General features: G+C 34.2%; 1 protein-coding gene across 1 annotated transcript; it reads right to left on the bottom strand.

The window, feature by feature from the left end:
- Positions 1-1267: 1267 nt before the first annotated feature.
- LOC140155273 (uncharacterized) lies at positions 1268-19078 on the bottom strand. The gene is made up of 9 exons (XM_072178038.1): positions 18940-19078; positions 15550-15727; positions 14715-15020; positions 12288-12373; positions 10421-10479; positions 9588-9718; positions 6721-6788; positions 6009-6070; positions 1268-5223 (listed from the first exon to the last, which is right to left on the bottom strand). The coding sequence occupies exons 2-9, from the start codon at positions 15684-15686 to the stop codon at positions 5038-5040; spliced, it is 1035 nt and encodes a 344-aa protein (XP_072034139.1). The 5' UTR covers positions 15687-15727; positions 18940-19078; the 3' UTR covers positions 1268-5037.
- Between the last annotated feature and the right edge of the window lie 291 nt (positions 19079-19369).

Genomic DNA, 19369 nt, shown 5'->3' on the forward strand with positions numbered 1-19369 from the left:
TAAACGAATTTGTTGTTGTTATGGTTTATTCATTTTCCAAAAGACAAACTGGAAAAGCTGATATGATTATCTTGTGTAAGTTTAGGGTATTCCAAAAATAAAAACACACCGAGACAGTGTAATATTCTTCCCGTGTGTCCTGCGTTCGAGTCTATAAGTCTTATAGCTTCTTATCGAGTGTCAATTGCAAGTGATTGAATCAAATCAATACAGCATTGATTTTAACGGGAGATTCTATTCAATTCACTTATGGTCCTGTCCCACTCGATAGCCTTATTAATTCTTTATACATATTCGTAATATTAATAATGAATATGTAAATAGTTCAAAGGTCAAATGATCAAAGTGGGTGTGTTTTACCTAGACATGACGGTAACTCATTTAACACCATAGAATTTATATTTATCTTTAATATACTTATAGAACAAATGTCCTGAACCGAATCAACGCATATTCCTGGGTACCCTCCTCGACCTATTTTGGTTGGGGTTAGGCCGCAGATTGTTGTAGTTTTTCTACATCTAGTCTTGTGGCCTGTAATGTACTGCATTTTAGGTGCAAAATATCCTTTGTTGAACTTGATTTGTAAGACCTCATGGCTCTTGTTTTGTTACCTACTTTGTCGGAATCTGCGTTAGTTGGGAGAGGGGGACAAAGGTAGATTGACATCCTCGTCCTAATTATACAGGCTTTAAGAGACATAATACAAACTAATTTGCATTATTCAATAAAGGTGTTCTTGGTGTCATTCAATACACACAAGTATTGTTTACCATCTTCATTTAAATCTAATATGCATAAACTTGCATAATGATTTATGCTGATTGTGTAAAATATATTAAACTTTGATGCATTTTAAGTTTGTTGAAATGTCCAAAAAGTCAAATAATGTGGCCAGTGTTTCTAAATATGAACATGTACTTCTCTTGTTCAAAATTTATTGACCTGTCCAAGATTATCTTGACCTGTCCAGATTATCTTGACCTGTCCAGATTATCTTGACCTGTCCACATTACTTGATATAATCGACAGTTGACCAGACTTTGAACAAAAGAAATACAATAGATAATGGAACAAAAGAAGAGGGCTAGACGTATATATGTAGATAGAAACACATTTTGAAAAAACAAAAGTATACAAACGATAAAGTAAATATGCTTCCATCCAACAATGCAATATTTTCATTCTTTGTGTGCCTTTATTGTTCCTAAAGGACAATAGCAAACTACTATGACACCGGTTAAGACAAAAGCACATTGCTCAAACATTGAAACTTTTATATTATTATTATTATTATTATTATTCTTTCCCCCAGTACAATAACATCTTGTTCAAATCTGAACTCATCTTTGGTGTAATGTTACAGCCTTAAGCTGAATTTATACTTCATCGCCGAGCGATTGCAATGGAAAGTGATGGGCAATCGCCAAATTTTGCGATGCATCGCTCGTCACTTTTGCATTTATATTTATCACAGCGATAGCGATTGCAGACGACAATTGAAATATTCTAAATGCCACAAAATACATTTTTAAAACATCCATTCCTGTCAATAATTATTGCTTTGAATTAATTCATCACCAAAAGTAAATAATCGAGAAAGGTAAATTAATTAGCAAAATAATAGATCCAGTTGGTTGTATATGATTGGTTGATGCATTCACGTGTCAAGCGATATCGCTGGGAAGTTGAGATTTCTTCAACTTGCAAAAGCGACGTCATTTTTGCCTCTGCTATTTCAATCGATTGATCGGCTCAACACAAGTAAACACTGAGCATGCATGCTTTTCTGCAAAAGCGATCGAGTATAAATTCAGCTTCACAAGACAGTTTTAAGACATGAAAAATTATTTTTAACATAAAAAATGTCAATAGCTGTTTACGATTGCAAACCTGCTTTAATGTGTAACTTAAGTAGTAAGCTTAAACAGGAGAAAAACAAAATTGAACATCAAATGAAGATGTTGCATAAATTTGCATATATATTATTCCACAATTAGATTTTGCATTGATAAGAATAAAGATTAATAATACTGTCATAGAGGAATATTAAAGATATCTATATTTTTTATTTTTAAAGAAAAGATATACAGTTTTTATACACCCTTATTGGGTCTTGGAAGTAAAGTTTGGAATGTAAAGAATTACATTAATTGTTTTGTTTTAAACAAATGTATGTATTAATACATTAAGCATGTTTAAATATAATGTAATGAAATATGATTGCATGTGGCAATTGCTATTTTAAGTTGTCTTTAATCATTGAGTTGCAATAAAGAATTTATTTATAATGTTCACTTAACATTGGATTAAATATTTGTCTCTTATTTAAAACTTAGCAAGCCGGATCATTGATGCGAATCCGACTCTGCACAAGATGCTATAATGTGACATTGCGCAACCCCATACCAGTCATCTTGGGTGTGTCGGGAAAGTGAATTTCAAACCTGCTCATGAGAAATAAACATACGCAATGTTTATGAAGTAATATCAGTATGTTTCCCTCCTTACTCGCATATCGAAGATGGCCGCCGTCGTCCTACGTGCAGCATGCAATATTGCATGGTCTGCTAGCAGATCCATACTTGTTCCAGTGACAAAATAAATATTTTTTATGAAATCAGGAAAATCGGGCACTGAGTGTACCTTACAACTCTACAAGATATACATGATTATACCATTGTATACTTTTAAAAACTTAACATACAGTACAAAATACTCTCAAATTAAATATATATAATGTATAAAATGGTAATGCTACTAAAAAGAACATTTGAAACTATCTTGCATATATATGTCATAAACTCGTACACAATTTAGGTGATGGGGAAAACTTCCAAAATACACAAGTTCCTTATCATAAAGATTGGTTATCACCTTCTAATTATTGATGTTATCATTATCATCATCATCACCAATTGAATCTTGCAGGTATTATAAGCACATAGCTAGTCAATATCAGAGCTGCTAACTCTCCAGAATTCTGTGGGAGACTCTCGGATTTAAATGTAATCTCCCGCAAACTGGTCAAAATCTCAGCACTTGAGTGACTCAATTCTAACAGAGTCATTTAAGTAAATTACTACTGAAAATATAACTTTATATAGAAATATAGCAATGTGTTTGAAAATGCTTGGGGAAATTAATCTCAGGTAGAACAGGTCAACAGGTTTTCACATCATTAATACTACTAATTACAGGTCACAATAGGAGCTTTAGTACTAAATGTATCAAAATGATTCGAACCGATAACCCCCAGGTTGATGACTTATCTTTTTTTTTTCCAGTATGTTATGTACTACTTTAGGCTCAATTTGTTATAGCACTATTATCGTCTCTAAGAATGTTATACATCATGAAGCAAATTACGTCCAGAAGTTACATGCTTTTAGAGAAAGTGAGATATTCAGAGCATGTTATGCAATAAATATTTTGAGCACTGAAGCTATTGAAACTATGAATATATTAATCTTTATTTCAATGATAATTGCTCCCAGATGTAACAATGTATTATTTGGCTTCAAATTATAAGATCATAAGATCGAACTTATATATGCCCCTTTCTATTAGCAGCACAAAAATTACTAACAATTTTATATTTTAAACATTTTTTTGAAAATGTCAGATATCCTGCATAGCTGGTTCCAATTATTTTGATACACTTTGTACTATACTACTAGCATATAGCCTACTCTTTTACCATATTTTACAATAGTTCACACAATATTTGAGTTGATTTATCTCTATAAAATATCAAACATGTCCTTTACAAGTATTTAAAACACACAAGTCATACAACTACCCACAATTTTTTTTCAGTAAAAATTTCTGAATATTATATATTAGTAGAATAATATGGTCATTATCTTTGACATAAAAATTGATTCACTGTCAGTATGCTACACAATACACACACCTATCCACAAATATTAAAAATTTATTTACAGTAAAAAAATGTTTACAAGAGTTGAAAAGTACTAAGGTCAATTTGGTATCAGTGGTGCCAGTGGTTTTGACAGAAATACTGGCACCGACTTGTTTGAAAAATAGTACCTAGATTTAAAGGCACTCAATGTTAAAAGCCATCAAAATTAACATTACGATACAGAACTTTACTTGCAACAGCGCAATATTATGCAATTATAGCCTCACAACATTATAGCCTCACAACATTATAGCCTCACAACATTAGGCCAACAAAATTTGTTTGGTTGCCCTTCCGAGACACAAATTTGGAGGGTCGGTAGGTCGATCCTTTTTTTTTTTTTTTTTTTTTTTCCCATGGACTCTTCCTCGATTTTTCCTCCATTTTGAAAAGGTTAGTATTGACAAATGCTTGATCATTTTATTGAAAAAATTGTGTGTTTTTGGACTGGATTTAATCGAAATACTATAACAAATATCAAAGTCCTTGATTCTGTCCAAATTTAAGGTTTCTTCTAAAAAAGTGATGGGGAAAAAAAAACCGACCCAAGATTTCCAATTTTTTGGGTCGGTCGGTTCAGGGCAACCAAACATATTTTGTTTTAGCCTTATAGCCTCACAATATTATAGCCTCATCAAAAATATCAAATCTGCCAAATCATGAACAAAATCTAGCAAGGTCTTATCTGCAATAGCTGCCACATGTCATATTTGTACAATATAGAATGCAGAAATTATCAGATGTCTATAGGGCAGCTATAGCCTTATAGCCTTCTACCTGGTTATTTGACCTATGGATCCACCCTATCTTTCACATGTAGAAGCTCACATAGAAGTCTTGCCTTGTCACTCAGTCATATGACTCACAATTCAGAAATAATGATATGTTCTGAAATTATCTAGAGTTATCTTAAGAACCACTGAACCAATACTAGGCTTGTTTGTACTCATTTGAATGTATTTTTCATGCAGATTCCAAATATGGTCATGAATATTTACAATTCTGAAATGTTTGAATTAAAAAAAAAAGAAACTTATCGTCTGCAGTCGACACCCACGTGGAGAGAGTTAAGTTTCTTATCATTTCAGTACTTTTATCCCAGTTGATACCACTTAATTTTCTAATCCTTTTTCTGTGAAGAAATCTCTGAGGAGTTGCAGTATGTATTGTAATCCTTTGTTGTACTGTGCCATATCCTCCGCTACAATCTCATCAAAGTTAGCGATAGTCGTATCTTCTAGGTTCACAGCTAATGTTTTGAAGAAATCATGCCTGTATGCTAGAGTTGTGAAAGCAAGCTGTAAAGAAAAAACAATAGAAATTGAAATGTAGAAAGATAAGTTTTGTGTGGTGATTGAGCAAGGTATATTAATGTAAATGGTAATGCGGGTGTTAATCAGCATCAATTTCTTTATGTCTGAGCATTTGTTTTTATTAGGTTGCCATGTACAGATTTTGCTTCTCAGTCGCTGAAATATTATCATCATTATAAGAGACCACATTAAACTTAGTTTTGAGAACACTATTAACAGTAATTCCTATATATACTGCAAGATATGTTTATTGTTTATAGTGAATCAAATTTACCGCACCAGAAATGTTGAATGCTCGCGGTCATTGCTACAAATTGCGTTATTATACACAATACCGCACTTAATTTATCATGGACTGTTTAAATACGCCAATATCCATCCATATAGAAGGATATCAATGTGCAGTACATTCCCGATACGGCTGGTGAACTTTATAGTGAGATGTTTCCAGATAATTTGTAACTGCACAGAATTTATAAGCCAAAGTACCGTACACGCATCTGATGAGATATATTCTCTGTGACTCTTTTACAGGCTGTATCAAAATGATTGGTAACCATTAGTTTTGTTAGTTATAAAATCCTGCTTCTTCCAAATGTAACATAGGGTCCTCTTGAAATGACAATGATTTATGATTGTTTGTAACATTTATCAATAAAGTATGTGGATCCTATGTTGCATTTTGATGTGGCAGTCAGGTCCATATTACTAGAAACTGATGGATACTTATCATTTTGATACAGCCTGTACAGGGTCTTGTATGGTCTTACCTTAAATGTTCCTCTCAGAATAAAATTATGGTGGTGGCCCAGGCTATTATCATATGCCTTGTCTGTGGAAGAGAGGTTTTGTAGATTAAAATAAACTTGCTAAAATGCAACTGTTACAATCAAAGACAAAATTAAAAAGACTACATGTAGTTTGCTTCTGATATCAGGGCAAAGGCGCAGAGTGATTGGTTGTTGACCTGTGCAGTTTGGTATTTTTGGTCTGGTTCATTGGACGTCATATGCAAACTAGTCATACGCAAACTGTTTGTGATAACTATAATAGATTTGTGACCAAGAACAAACTCTCAAGCCATTTCTGTTGGGCATCCAGAAATGTTCCAAATTATGAATCACCAGCTGGCTAAAAGCAGTGGATTTGAAAATGTTTATTAACATAATATGTGTTTAGGATAATACTAGATGTTGCTGACCTCCCATCACACCATTTGGTATAAATTTGCTGCACTGAATAGTTGTCCTATATGTACAAGTTGTCCTCAGCCTTCAGCTTCATGAAATACGGCACAGACAGATATTTTCCCATGTTTTTTTGAACAAACATTGGGTATATATCAATATAGTATTGTGAACAATATTTTTAACTCCTGGAAGTGCCGTTTGAGGATATGTAATGTGATCAAGCAAAATCAGTCGGAAGTCGGAAATATTGATTTTCAGATATAGACAACTTTTGTAAATCTGATGTACTTACTTGCCGCAACATTTGTTTCTTCCCCATCCGCCAACCGTTGAAGAAATTCAGCCACAAATTCAAAGCCTCTGAAATTGAAAATAATAGAATTCCAGTTTACCAGAATTATATGCAATTATGCAAAAATATAACAAGTTAGCAAGGTTTATTATTATTATTTATATCAGGCTTTTGAGTGATACAATAAAACTGTATATTGTACAATATTTTCAAAATACCACGATGCAATACAATATTTCTTGAATATTGTATGCAGCGTATCGCTGCGTTACCATGGTGACGGCACCAACACGCGTCATGATACAACAGCACAACAATATACACTACAGACATCGTAATGGCTCACAGGAGATTTCGTACTGTATAAAAACAAGTAAAATCACAAACTTAATTCGCGGCAATTCTGGACGATGATAACCTTAGGAAATATAATCCACATCTACAAATAAACCTATATATAATTATTCCGAAATTGTCTTTGGAGAGTAAAGAGCAGAAAACAAGAAGGTCTAAAGGTAAGCTTACATTACAATACACATTAATGATTGGTTAAACCCGGTGGCTAGGTAAGCTTAAATTTTCATTTTACCGCATAGCAAAAGCCTGATATAAATAATAATAATAATATTGAATGAAAGCTTGTTTTATAGTGTGATACAAGAATATATTGCACTCGATAGAAAAATCTTGCACTCGTCTTCGACTTGTGCAATATTTTTCTATCTCGCAATATATTCTTGTATCACACTCAAAGCCATTCAATATTATATAAATAGTCATCAGGTCACCTAAAGGTAAACCTAGACTGTGGAGTTAAATGATTCTGCATTTTTTATTGTACCCCAAAACTTGGACTGTTAACATTTAAATATGCTCACACACATTTCAATCAGATCATAGATCTTATTTTTAGACATTTTGTAGCATATTGCCAGATTATATAAGCTTTTACCTGTTTTTTTTCCAGGATTATTTTTTTGTTCAGAGTGTTTTGTCATTGAAATCAGCCTTGGCCAAACTTCATTTGGTAAAATTAACTTTCATGTCATTTTTTTAACAGCAGTTATCTATAGGTAGGTAGATGGGGTGTGTGCCAATATAGTTGTTTGCCTCCTGCTTGAATTCTTAACTTTTTATCACCTGGTGTAAATAAGGGCCAAACACATGCATTCTTAACATTTTTTTTTATATTGAGTCAATTTATTCTTGCAGAGGCTTATATAAATCTATGCACTCTTAATTTTAGCAAACACTTTTTTAAAATTTATTTTGTAACAAATTATTAAAAATTAACATAAAATAAGATTCAGATTAATATATCCTGGCCTATACTCAACATTCTAAATGTTTAGACTATTATAGATAGTCTATGAATTTTGTGACTACGATTGTATGAAAACAATGTAGGTTTTCTTTCACAAGTTGCCAAATATCAATTCCCTTCAATTGATTAGGATTTAGATGTGTTTCATTTAACACAATAACATTTTTTCCAAACAAATTAGCACTGTATTTTTCCAAACAATGAGCAAAATATTAAAATAAAGTTAATGCTCTAAATCTACTGTGAAATTTGGTTGATTCAGTATGTATATAGTAAACAATGAGCAAATATTAAAATAAAGTTAATGCTCTAAATCTACTGTGAAATTTGGTTGATTCAGTATGTATATAGTAAACATAATTTTTTTTTAAATTTAGGTTGGGAATCAAGACTTCATATTAGAATATTAAAGTTTTCCATGGAAAATTACACAAACTGCAATCAACAAGATAACATACAATTGCACAATTTCCTAAATCCCTGTTCTAGTTTCATATTTATATTGTGGTCTGCATTTATGACATGCACACATACAATACAATATTGCACAATTTCCTAAATCCCGGTTTTTGTTTTCAGATTATATTGTGGTCAGCATTTAGGACATGTACACATACAACAATGAAATAAACAATACCCAATGAGGCCAATCCTAAGTTTATCAAATTACAAAGTTCATGATTTTATGAACTTTGTCAAAGTTTGTTGCCTTTGTGCAAACTTTGAATATATACATGTAGGGTATAGGAACCATCTTTGCAAATAAATGTACATATGTATACATCTATATTTCATGTCCATTAATTACCACAACAATTATTATGATGCATTGTGTATTAATAATTATACAAAATGCATTAAAAAGCGTGGATGGGATGGGGTGGGGCACTTGCATTCAGTGGTGGCATGCTCATGCATGAACTTTCTTTTTTTTCTTCAGATTTTTGACCTTTTTACATCCTAAATAATGTAATATTTTGATATTTCATGTTTGAGGTCTTGTCATAATGTACCTTTTATTCTGATTAGTTGCAGGGTCAGCAAGCGGGTAGCCAGGGAGGCCATTGTTCGCCCACTTTTTGAGATATTTGTTATGGTTTTTCTTTATATCTTTATTTCAATTTAGGGATATATTTTTATTTGGCCACCTCACATTTGTGATGACCACCCCACATTTTTCAACCTTGCTACAGCCCTGTTTATTGACTTTTGACACACCCCTCTCCCAGATTGAGCTAGCAGTGTAAAACAGATCGGAAAGGTGAGGCATAGCGACTGAAATGTTTGTTTTTTGGCCTAGAAAAATTGTTTGATTGGCGCAACATAAAGCAAAACTTAGGGTCAGTCGGTATGCATTTTTTTTACACACAAACATTTTTTAAGCTGTAAGTTGCCATCGATAAAGGCCTTGGAACTTTTTTTTTTTTTTTAAATTAAATTTTTTTTTTTTTTTTTTCCATTTTTTTAAAGAAAAAAGTCTAGGTCAGGCCTATTTTTAGGGTCTGTCGGGTTACTTCAACCAAACATTTTCTTTAAGCCTTACCTTTTTAACCACAGCAATGATATGGTTCCTTTCCCATCCACTTCATAATCCCCATTTTCAAATTCATGTAGCACCATTTTTTGTAAAGTCCAAGATACTTCTGTGTCAATTTCGTACACTGCATGGATTTTCTGCTCATAAAAGTGAAAACAGATACAAAACAAAAACATAACTCAGTTATCACATTATAATGAGGAGCTGTAAATAAGCAGTCAAGTGAGTGTTCGGGTGGTGCAATAAGTATGTGTACCCTTGGAGTGGTGAATCATGGGGGGAGGGCAAAGATTTTTTTGGCAGCCAAAATGGAGGCAAGCATTTTTTGGGGTGGCAGGGGACGTGTCCCCCACCTTTTGGCGAAATGACCCATTTTTTGTTCTTTTCAGGCACTTTTTGACAATTCAGGCCGATTGTGCCCCGTGATTGTGCCCCGTACATTTCAAGCCAGATTGGCGCTAATGGCCCGGAGAGGTTCTTCCTGGTTGAAGGTATACGGGGATGTGCCACAGTTTTGGGGTACCTTTTCAGCGATTTTGGTATATCGATGGGTGGGTTTTCAGCAAAAATGCCATTAAAGCGCCCAACTATGGCAAATTTGGGTGCTTTTTCTTGAAAATTGGTATACTGATGGGTGCACATAATTGCAACACCACTTGGGTCCCATTTAGCAATGACAAACTTTTTCTACAGTCCATGGACAAACCTTGTTTTGTTAGGGGCTGTGCAATAATTATGAGCCCAACCCCTCCACATAAATTTTTCAAATGGCATGCCAAAAATTGCTTGCCAACTAAACAAGCAATAAGGTAAACTAAAGATATCACAAAGAAACTTACCCTTGCATTCCCAGATAAATCATTGTGAGCAAGATTCATACTTGTCTTTCCAAATTTATCTGAAATAAATACAGAATTTGCAGAAAAATCACATTTACATTTTTGCGAGTCTGATAGCAGCTATTTTATCACTCATACATAAATTCTAGACAGTTCATTGGTTGATTACCATTTATCATTTTTACTATCAGCCTCTCCGTGTGATAGTTTTTACCATCATAGTGCTGCGCCATAGTGCGCTTGCGCCAAGTCGTAAGCTGACTCTTAGACTCGCCGATTTAGTTATGGGGTGGACCCCAAAATGTGAAGTATATCACGGCAAAACATGGTGTTATGTTGATGAAAAAATGTATTTCCTTTCCGTAAATAATGTTTTAGTAATAGAATTTATGTATGAGTGATATAAAACAAATATTAACTGTCTTAAATTCATGTAATGGTCGAAATATAATCACTCGGTGAAAGATGTGTTGTTCCAATCTATCTTTCACCTTGTGATTATATTTCGACCATCACACTCAAAGACAGTTAATATTTGTATACTATAGAAAAAATATTAAATTCGTGGACATCGTGGAACATTCCACTCCCCTTGTTACACCGCGACTCATCACGCTAAGCACTCCCGCGCTCAACGCTACTCTATGCATCCATATTAGCAAGGCTATCTGCGTACAACCGCTTACTACGCACAGCCACGCAAAGAGTTTGTTCCATGATGTCCACGAATTTGATAATTTTTTTATCTAGCATTGGATGACTGTTTAGTGTGACGTTTCAAAATTTATCAAGTCGAATTGGTTCATGGTCATACCTACCCCATCTCATCCCCCACTTTATAACATCAAAATGCAGATTTTGATATCAAATAAAAGATCATATTTTTCTAACATATTGAATTATTAGGCTTTACAAAATTGTCATGACTGTTTATGACATTAATTAACAAATTGCAGATCCTATGTTGCATTTTGATGTGGTAGAACATCATGTCCATATCACTGGAAACTGATGGGTACCAACTCTATAATATTTTGATTCCACCTATATCCCCGGCCTATCCATGTTTTGTTTGTTTGTTTTGTCTCAGAAGAAAAAGAAATGGGGAAGAAGAAGTAGGAGGACAAGAGGAAGAAAAGGGCGGGGTAAACAGAAGGTTGGTGTTAAGGGATCCAAAATGAGCGTTTATTGCGTTTCGACAGTATTTTTTGTGGGACATTAGAGCACATCAGACCTGTCAATTGCATTCTGAATCTGAAGCATGTCTTTCTGATATCAAATAATTTTCATTTTTTAAAATCACAATATAATACAAATTTTATGACAAATTATAAAAATTTGATATTTTTCAAATTTTTGATATATAACAGTCCTCGAAGTAAATTATATAAATCTAATGATATATTCTTAAAGTGTATGTAGCAGGAGGAAAAGCCGACGGTCAATTGAAAATTTTGACCTTTCATATTGAAGATATGGATTTTTTTCCCAAAAAGACCCAATTTTTTTGGTGTTTTGGGGAAAAAAATCCATATCTTCAATACAAAAGGTCAAATTTTTCAATTAATCGTCGGCTTTTCATCCCACCTACATACACTTTAAGAATATATCATTAGATTTATAAAGTTTACTTCAAGTACTGCTAAATATCAAAAATATCAATTTTAATGATTTGCCATAAAATGTGTATTAAATTGCAATTTCAAAAATCAAAATTATTTGATATCAGAATGACATTCTTCGTATTCAGAATGCAATTCGATATGTCTGATGTGCTCTAATGTCCCAAAATAAATACTGTCCAAACGCTCATACCCCAGCCCTTAAAGAAATAAGAGAAAATACATACAATAATACAAATACCTACTTAAAAATGGAGTCAAGTCAGTGCAAGCATCTAGAAAAGCTTTAGTAGGAATCCCATTTCCATCTTCTAAACGCAGTGCTGCAAAACTAAAGAATAAACATGTTTATAATTACATGGAAAACAGTGGCATGATCAACAGGAATTATATTTAAGGGAAAAAAACACATTTTTCCCCATTTTTTAAGCTGGTGGTTTTTTTATTATTTTATGATTATATGAATTCAAGGCTGTAAAGTATGTTTGTTTGCCCGGGTTGTTTGCACCACTTACCTCATCAAAATGCTGATTTTGGTATCATAAACATATTGAAATTTGGCGTTCCATATCGGTGTATTTCCAAAGAAATCATCAAAAAACTGCAGAATTAGTCTCAACTATGGTATACCGTAGTTGAGACTAATTAGGCAGTTTTTTGATGATATCTTCAGAAATACACCGAGTTCTAATTTCAATATGTTTATGAGAAAAATAGGGCCTTTCACTTGAAATCAATATATTACATGATCATGATGATTATCATTAATAAAAACACTGTAGACTACCAATATCACACTGTATAAATGTCGATAATTCCATTAGGAATTAGTCACATTTACATAAAACATAAAACATTTACATTTTCTTTTTGCATGAGTGCTTTAAAGGGATGACATTTTATGTTATAACGTAAGTTTTAAAGAATTTAATTTTCCAAATATATCAGGTCACCTTCCTTTAATATGGTCATCCATGCAGTTTCAACAATTGAATAATAAACAAAGTTGATGACAGTTAAGCCCATTGTCCTAGCATAATGTCATGTCAACAATTGAATGACAAGGACACAGTAAACAAGTAAGTCATCTTCAACAATTGAATAACAAGGTAACTGGTGAGGTCAGGTATAAACCACAGATATTGGAACACACAATATTTGTGTATAAACTGATAAAGACAAACGAAACAGGTCATCATTATCAACGACTGATAGTAATCCCAGATACAGATTTATAACTTGAGTCAATGTTAATATTTCATGAAAAATTTGCATGTGAACTATAAAGAATTATTAAGGAGATTTAAGGCAGATGTTGTTTCTTTCTACTATGCCTTTCTCCAACCTATGAAAAGGTTTGCATAAACAATTCTCTTATAATTGCATCTACGCACAGTTTCCACCTCGATACACCCGAATATGCAGATATTTCCAAGCACTGCGAGTCTATGCAGTCTGTGTTTATACTACACGGTTGGGTGCATAGCATCATAAGAGCTGTGTGAGATCTAGTAGAAAATACGCATCTGTGATTGGTTTTTGTCAAAACCTTGTGTTCCCTTCATCCAATTTAGACATTTTTTATATAGAACAAAAGCTAGTTCCCCTAAAAACACTTTTTTTCATTACGTCAACAGATAACGAAATTGAATGTTAATAGCTAGGTGAATGTGGTAAATCTGTTGAAAATGAGCTATCCAAGCACAATTTATGATCAAAATGTAGGTTTTAAAACTCAAAACATCAAGTGTTCCTTACAATATTTTTCAAATTTTATAATGAAAGAGCACACTTACATTGCCCATATACTAGCTTTCATATCAATGAGTAATGGCCAATTCTCTTTAAATTGCAAATCTTGTGCAAAAAGTTACTATTTTCACCTGTTTTGCAATTTGTCATATGGTTGTAAATTCAATGAACTATGACTTTGCTAAAGAGCGCTTACAAATTGATATGTTTCTTAACATGTTGGCCCAATATTTTGTGGAAAACAAAGCAAAATAATTGAATATCTAACCTGAGACCATAGTATTTATGGTCTCATATCTAACTCAAGTTTGCTGTTATATTGTGTTGTTTGTTTGCTCATGGTGGTGGGGTGTGGGCACCCCAATATCCTATTCTGGGTCACATTTTCAGCCATTTGATATATCAATGACCCTTTTTCTAGACCAATTTTGGTATATGGATGGGTAATGTTTTCTAAATGTTCCCAAACAGCTGGAATTTTTCCTAAATATAGCAAATCTTTTGAAATTTTTCAAAAACTAAGGGAAATGTTATACAAACATTTGTAATTTGACCCCTCTTGATTTTTGGTATATCAATGGGTCAATGTTTCTTGGAAAATTGGTTTATGGATCTGGCCACTTTCAAATTCTCAGCAGCACCCTCCAACCCAAACTATAAAACTTGAGTACCTTCCCAACGAAACCTGCACCCACCTCTTACCTATTCTCAGTGGTGGCTCTATCCCCCCATATTTTTCTTCACCCCTCCCATTAAAAAAACCCAGTAAACCCAGAAATGAAGGATTTTTTGCAGCAATTTTGACACAAAATTGGTTGATTTTGCTCCCCCCCCCATGGCCCCTGAAAAAATTCTGGCACCTATCCTATTATAAAAATATTATTACCTGGTAAATTTTAAATAAAAAAACTATACTGTACCTGGTTGGTAGTGCTGTAAAGAATGTTTTTATTCTTTCCCCATCATCCTGAGTGTTGCCATTGTTATTACCCTGTAAGTCTTCTTGATCATCCTGTTTCTCTTGTAGATCATTATCATCACTTATTTTATTCACTTGAGGGGCTTCATTACCCTCTTTATCTGTTCTTTGATTGGAATCTTCTTGTGATTCCTCAGTTTTTAAAGCAATCTTTGGATTGCCTTGAAAGTTTTCAGCCTCTATGTTTTGTGACTCTGTACTTTCATTATCAATATGAGTTTCTCTCTTCTCTTCTGCAATTTTACCCCTGCAAGAAAGGAATATGATACTATGAAGTAATGAGTTTACACCCTCCCCACACTCACACCCCCACAAACATAGAATTCACAAAATGAATACACAACAAGAACTTTCTTTAAAAAAGACAACACCACAAATGAAAAGTTTCATAATTTTGCATTGATGAGTGCCTGGAGTGCTGATACTCAAGAACATGTTTCATTTTGAGAGCTGAATTTCCTTTAAAATGTAATCTAAATTACAGTTAATTCAGAATTGTAACAAAAAGCTATTAAGCCAAATATCAATTTTCAGTTGACCTTGGAATGACCGTGCAAAACTTTGTGATCACACCCACCAACTTTCATGACAATACAAAAGTTGGTTTATCCTTAGTGTAAGAGAGCACAAAATACTAATAGGATTAGACTTAGGGTTAGGAATTAGGGTAAGGGTTAGGGTAAGGATTAGGGTTAGGATTAGAGTTGGGATTTGTTTGGTATTCTCTTACACGAAGGATACACCCAAAAGTTGACCTCAGATGACCTATTCCTTACCGTAAAGGTTGTTGTAGGTGGGCGTATGGATTTCCAAAATCTCTGGACCAACTTAAGAATGCAGCAAAAGCTAATGTTGCCACAATTAACACAAGCAGCTTGAAGGAAAATCGTGCCATCTTGGCCTCATATGTCATCACAAGTTACTGCCTCAATATCATCTTTATAGAGTGGATTTCTGTAAAACAAAATTGAAATTATTTAATACAGGGCTGTAGCAAGGTTGAAAAATGTATGATGGCCATCAAAATGTGGGTTTGTACTGGTGGAGGGAGAAGAGTTCTGACGGGGGGGATTTTCTACATGCCCCCCCCTGCATGGTGCCACCACTGAATAAACTTCAGACACAAATATTGACATTGAGTATTTTTGTAATAAACACATGAGTTACATACATGCACAGCATGCATCAAACTGTTCAAATCATGGATCATGCATGTGGGAAAATAGTATAAGGGCTGTGCAATAATTATGAGCCCTGGGGAGGGTAAAATTGGGGGGGGCAAGAAATTTTGGCAAGACGAAAGGGGGGCAAGCAATTTTTGGCAAGCCGAGAGGGGGGCAAGCGATTTTTGGCACGCATTTACGGGGCACCTTTTTTAATAAAATGCTTTAAAAAGGCTTAGGAAAACGGTACGGAAACGCTTAAATATGCAAATTTTCCTGCTCGCTGGGCTCGCAACATACATCTAGATCATTTAAAGTTTGGAATTTGGGATCCCAAAAATGTGGCATGTTCAAGGGGGGGAGCAAAGAATTTTTGGCGGGCCAAGAGGGGGGGCAAGCGATTTTTGGCGGGCCGAGAGGGGGGGCAAGCAATTTTTGGCGAGCCGTTTGGAAATTTTACCCCCCGGGGGGGCTGATAATTATTGCACAGCCCCTAATCACTATATAAAATCAGGTGGTGGTCACCGTGCATTCTCTAAATTCAGTAAATTTTCATCGTCAACCGTGTAATTGAATGGGATTATTTTGAAATTTTAAAACGCTTGAAATATCACAAACATATAGGCCTATGTTAATAAATAATATAAATACAAAAACTGTTGGGGTTCGATAATGAACCCCACAAAACTAACCAAGTATATGGAAAATGCCATACGGCAGGGCAGTTTCACAAGTTGCCGGGTCGATCATGCCATTCGCCGCCTGATAAAATGGCACTTAAAATGCTTTTAATACATTTAATATGTCTCTATATTAACCTGATCTTAACAATAATAACTTTTGCCTGTACATGTATTAAGTTAGATGACAAATAAATTCAGATAATAAGCCACAATATGTATAACTAGACATGTTGCGCAATGAACTTTGATTGATCGATTCTGATTACAAGGTGATTTCCTATTAAATGGTAGCTTGCTGCAAGTGATAATTAATCACATTATAAAACTGAGAAAAAGAGGATGAGAAACAAAAGATAGAGAATGGGGCAATGGAGGGAGTTGGATTTATATGCTAGATATGGGCCTCTTATAATAATAATATTTATTTGAATTACTTGCAAAATACAAAAGTAACAAAATAACAGTACATTTACACACTTTACATTTCTTACACATGACAAAAGCAAGTAATTCAAGATGAGTGAATGAACACAGAATGCAATTATATGTGAAATTGCTCACCTCAAAAATGGCAAGCTTGCAAACACATCAAGGCTTTTGACATAAAACCTACCTTACCAATATTGAATCCTGTGCTAATTTTCAGAAAACAAATGAAAATCCAATTCATATTACATATTGTAATGACGGTATCATTATGTCCAATGGCAGCATGTATGTACAGGTTTGTGGTAAGTCCAACTGTTTACTGATTTCAAGCATACATTTCTATTATACCGGTAATCCAAACTTATCTTATCTATCAATCAGTTCACAATTATTGTTTTCTTAAGGATTACACTGGAAGTATTTTATCGTATTTTATCATACGATGTTCATTTATATCTGGTATGTTTTAAGCAAGGTATATGGGCCTATTTAGTTTGGGTCATAATTATCATACTGGAAACTATCATCACCATGGGATTTGGAAGAATCCAAGGTTGTTGACCTTGATTGTTGATGTGAATCTGTGAATAGATGACTATTTTCTAATAAAATTGGATCTAAACCACACAACAACAAAAAATCCACTGACCATCCAGGATTTGAGCCTGGGACCTTTGGTTTTCTGCATGATAGCTAAATATAATTGTCTCATTTTAGAATTGTATTTTGTTGAGAGATTGATACATCCAGTGCAGTGTGATACTCAGGAGGATACTTAGTCCGAGGTGCTCTGACGATAACACTCCGATCGCCAGGCAATCTACGTTTGTAGTAGGCCGGTGGGACAACGAAAACGCTACGTGAACGAGCTAGAGGATACTGGGAGCATATAGGCCCTATATATTGTATGTAGTTATCTTTTTTTTTTCATCACATTGAATGAAAATTTCATTTCAGGTATGGAAAATACCCACTTTGGAGGTGACGTGTATGTGTGTTAAGACCCCTAGTATCGCGGTCTTCCAATGACCCCAAAATGAGCTTTGTTGTTTCGTTTCGCTTCAGTGGTCATTCCCACCAAATGACATGAATTGACCCTGGATAACCCCAAAATGACTGTGACATTTTTGTCTCGCTTTGTTGGTTGTTAATATCAAATTTTATGAACATACATGTATATGCATCAAATGAATATTTTTGTCTCGCCAGTGACGGTGCCAGGATTTTCTTTTTTTTGGGGGGGGGGCAGGTATTGGGGGAAAAACTTAATTTCAGTTGATTCCGATTTTGCGTTTGCGAGTTATGCATGATTATGTGTATTACACTGCTCCATAGACAATGCTTGTAATTTCGTTCTGGTGCACCAGAACGAAATTCAAATTTCACAATATCTTTGCAAAACGAATTAATCTGCAAGAAATATTTTGTACATAAACATTATGTAGCCAGAGGTTTCCAGTGATATAAAAATCTCAACTTTTTTTGAGAAAAGTGGGGGATGAGGCTGTGGATCACGAAATGCCCTTTAAATTTTAATATAATAAATAATAATATTCTAGAAGTAGACTCAATAAGAAAGATCTTTGTATGTGCAGTAGCAGAAACTGGACTTCAATCAATATTGACTCTCTATGCATGTACATTGGAAGCTATTGTATGCAATGTTGAGAACTGAGTCTATACACAAATATTGCAACACACTCTGTGGTCTAGCTTGTAATTTGATTCTATACAGCCATACGCAGTAGCCCAAAATAGATAAACAGCATCGAGCTATTATTACTGCACTGGATGAGATAGTACGTACATGACCATGATGAAAGCTGGAATGAACATTATTAAATGTCAACAATATATCAATTATTATAATCATATAGAATGCAATACTTACGGTATAATATGCGACTTTAATTTCAGGTTTGCAGCATAAAAGACAAAGGCCCTGGAAGAAATGGTTTATATAGACTGCGCCACTACATGACTACTGCCATTGTTCGCTGAGGTTGCCAAATATGTGACATTTAAAATTGTAAACAAAAATCAGCTGATTGAGCATTTCACACACCACTAACGCGCAGAGCTAAGGGATTTCCCTACTACGATTTTGGTCAGGGTGGTGTTGGTGGCGTTAAAACGTCTTAGTTTAAGCATGGAGGTATATAAATAAATGGAGAATGATCGCCAGAATTCTAATCTCTTAAGTGGCGATTATCCTATTACCTCTATTCAATGAGTCACCAAACTTGAATGACTAGCCACTTCAGCCAAGCTATTGATCTCCACGATGGTTATGAGACTCTACCATGGTTCATTGATCGTCA

The sequence above is a fragment of the Amphiura filiformis genome, chromosome 6 (genome assembly GCF_039555335.1).
Source record: "Amphiura filiformis chromosome 6, Afil_fr2py, whole genome shotgun sequence".
Taxonomy (NCBI): Eukaryota; Metazoa; Echinodermata; class Ophiuroidea; order Amphilepidida; family Amphiuridae; genus Amphiura; species Amphiura filiformis.

Bases quoted from the DNA above. Each gene is read 5' to 3' on its own strand.
- LOC140155273 (XM_072178038.1), bottom strand. From the start codon at position 15,686: ATGACATATGAGGCCAAGATGGCACGATTTTCCTTCAAGCTGCTTGTG. The intron at 6,789-9,587 runs GTAAGGCTTAAA...TTTCAATTTCAG, and splicing joins TCATTGCTGTGGTTAAAAAG to AGGCTTTGAATTTGTGGCTG. The intron at 6,071-6,720 runs GTAAGTACATCA...TCTCTTCCACAG, and splicing joins AGAAACAAATGTTGCGGCAA to ACAAGGCATATGATAATAGC.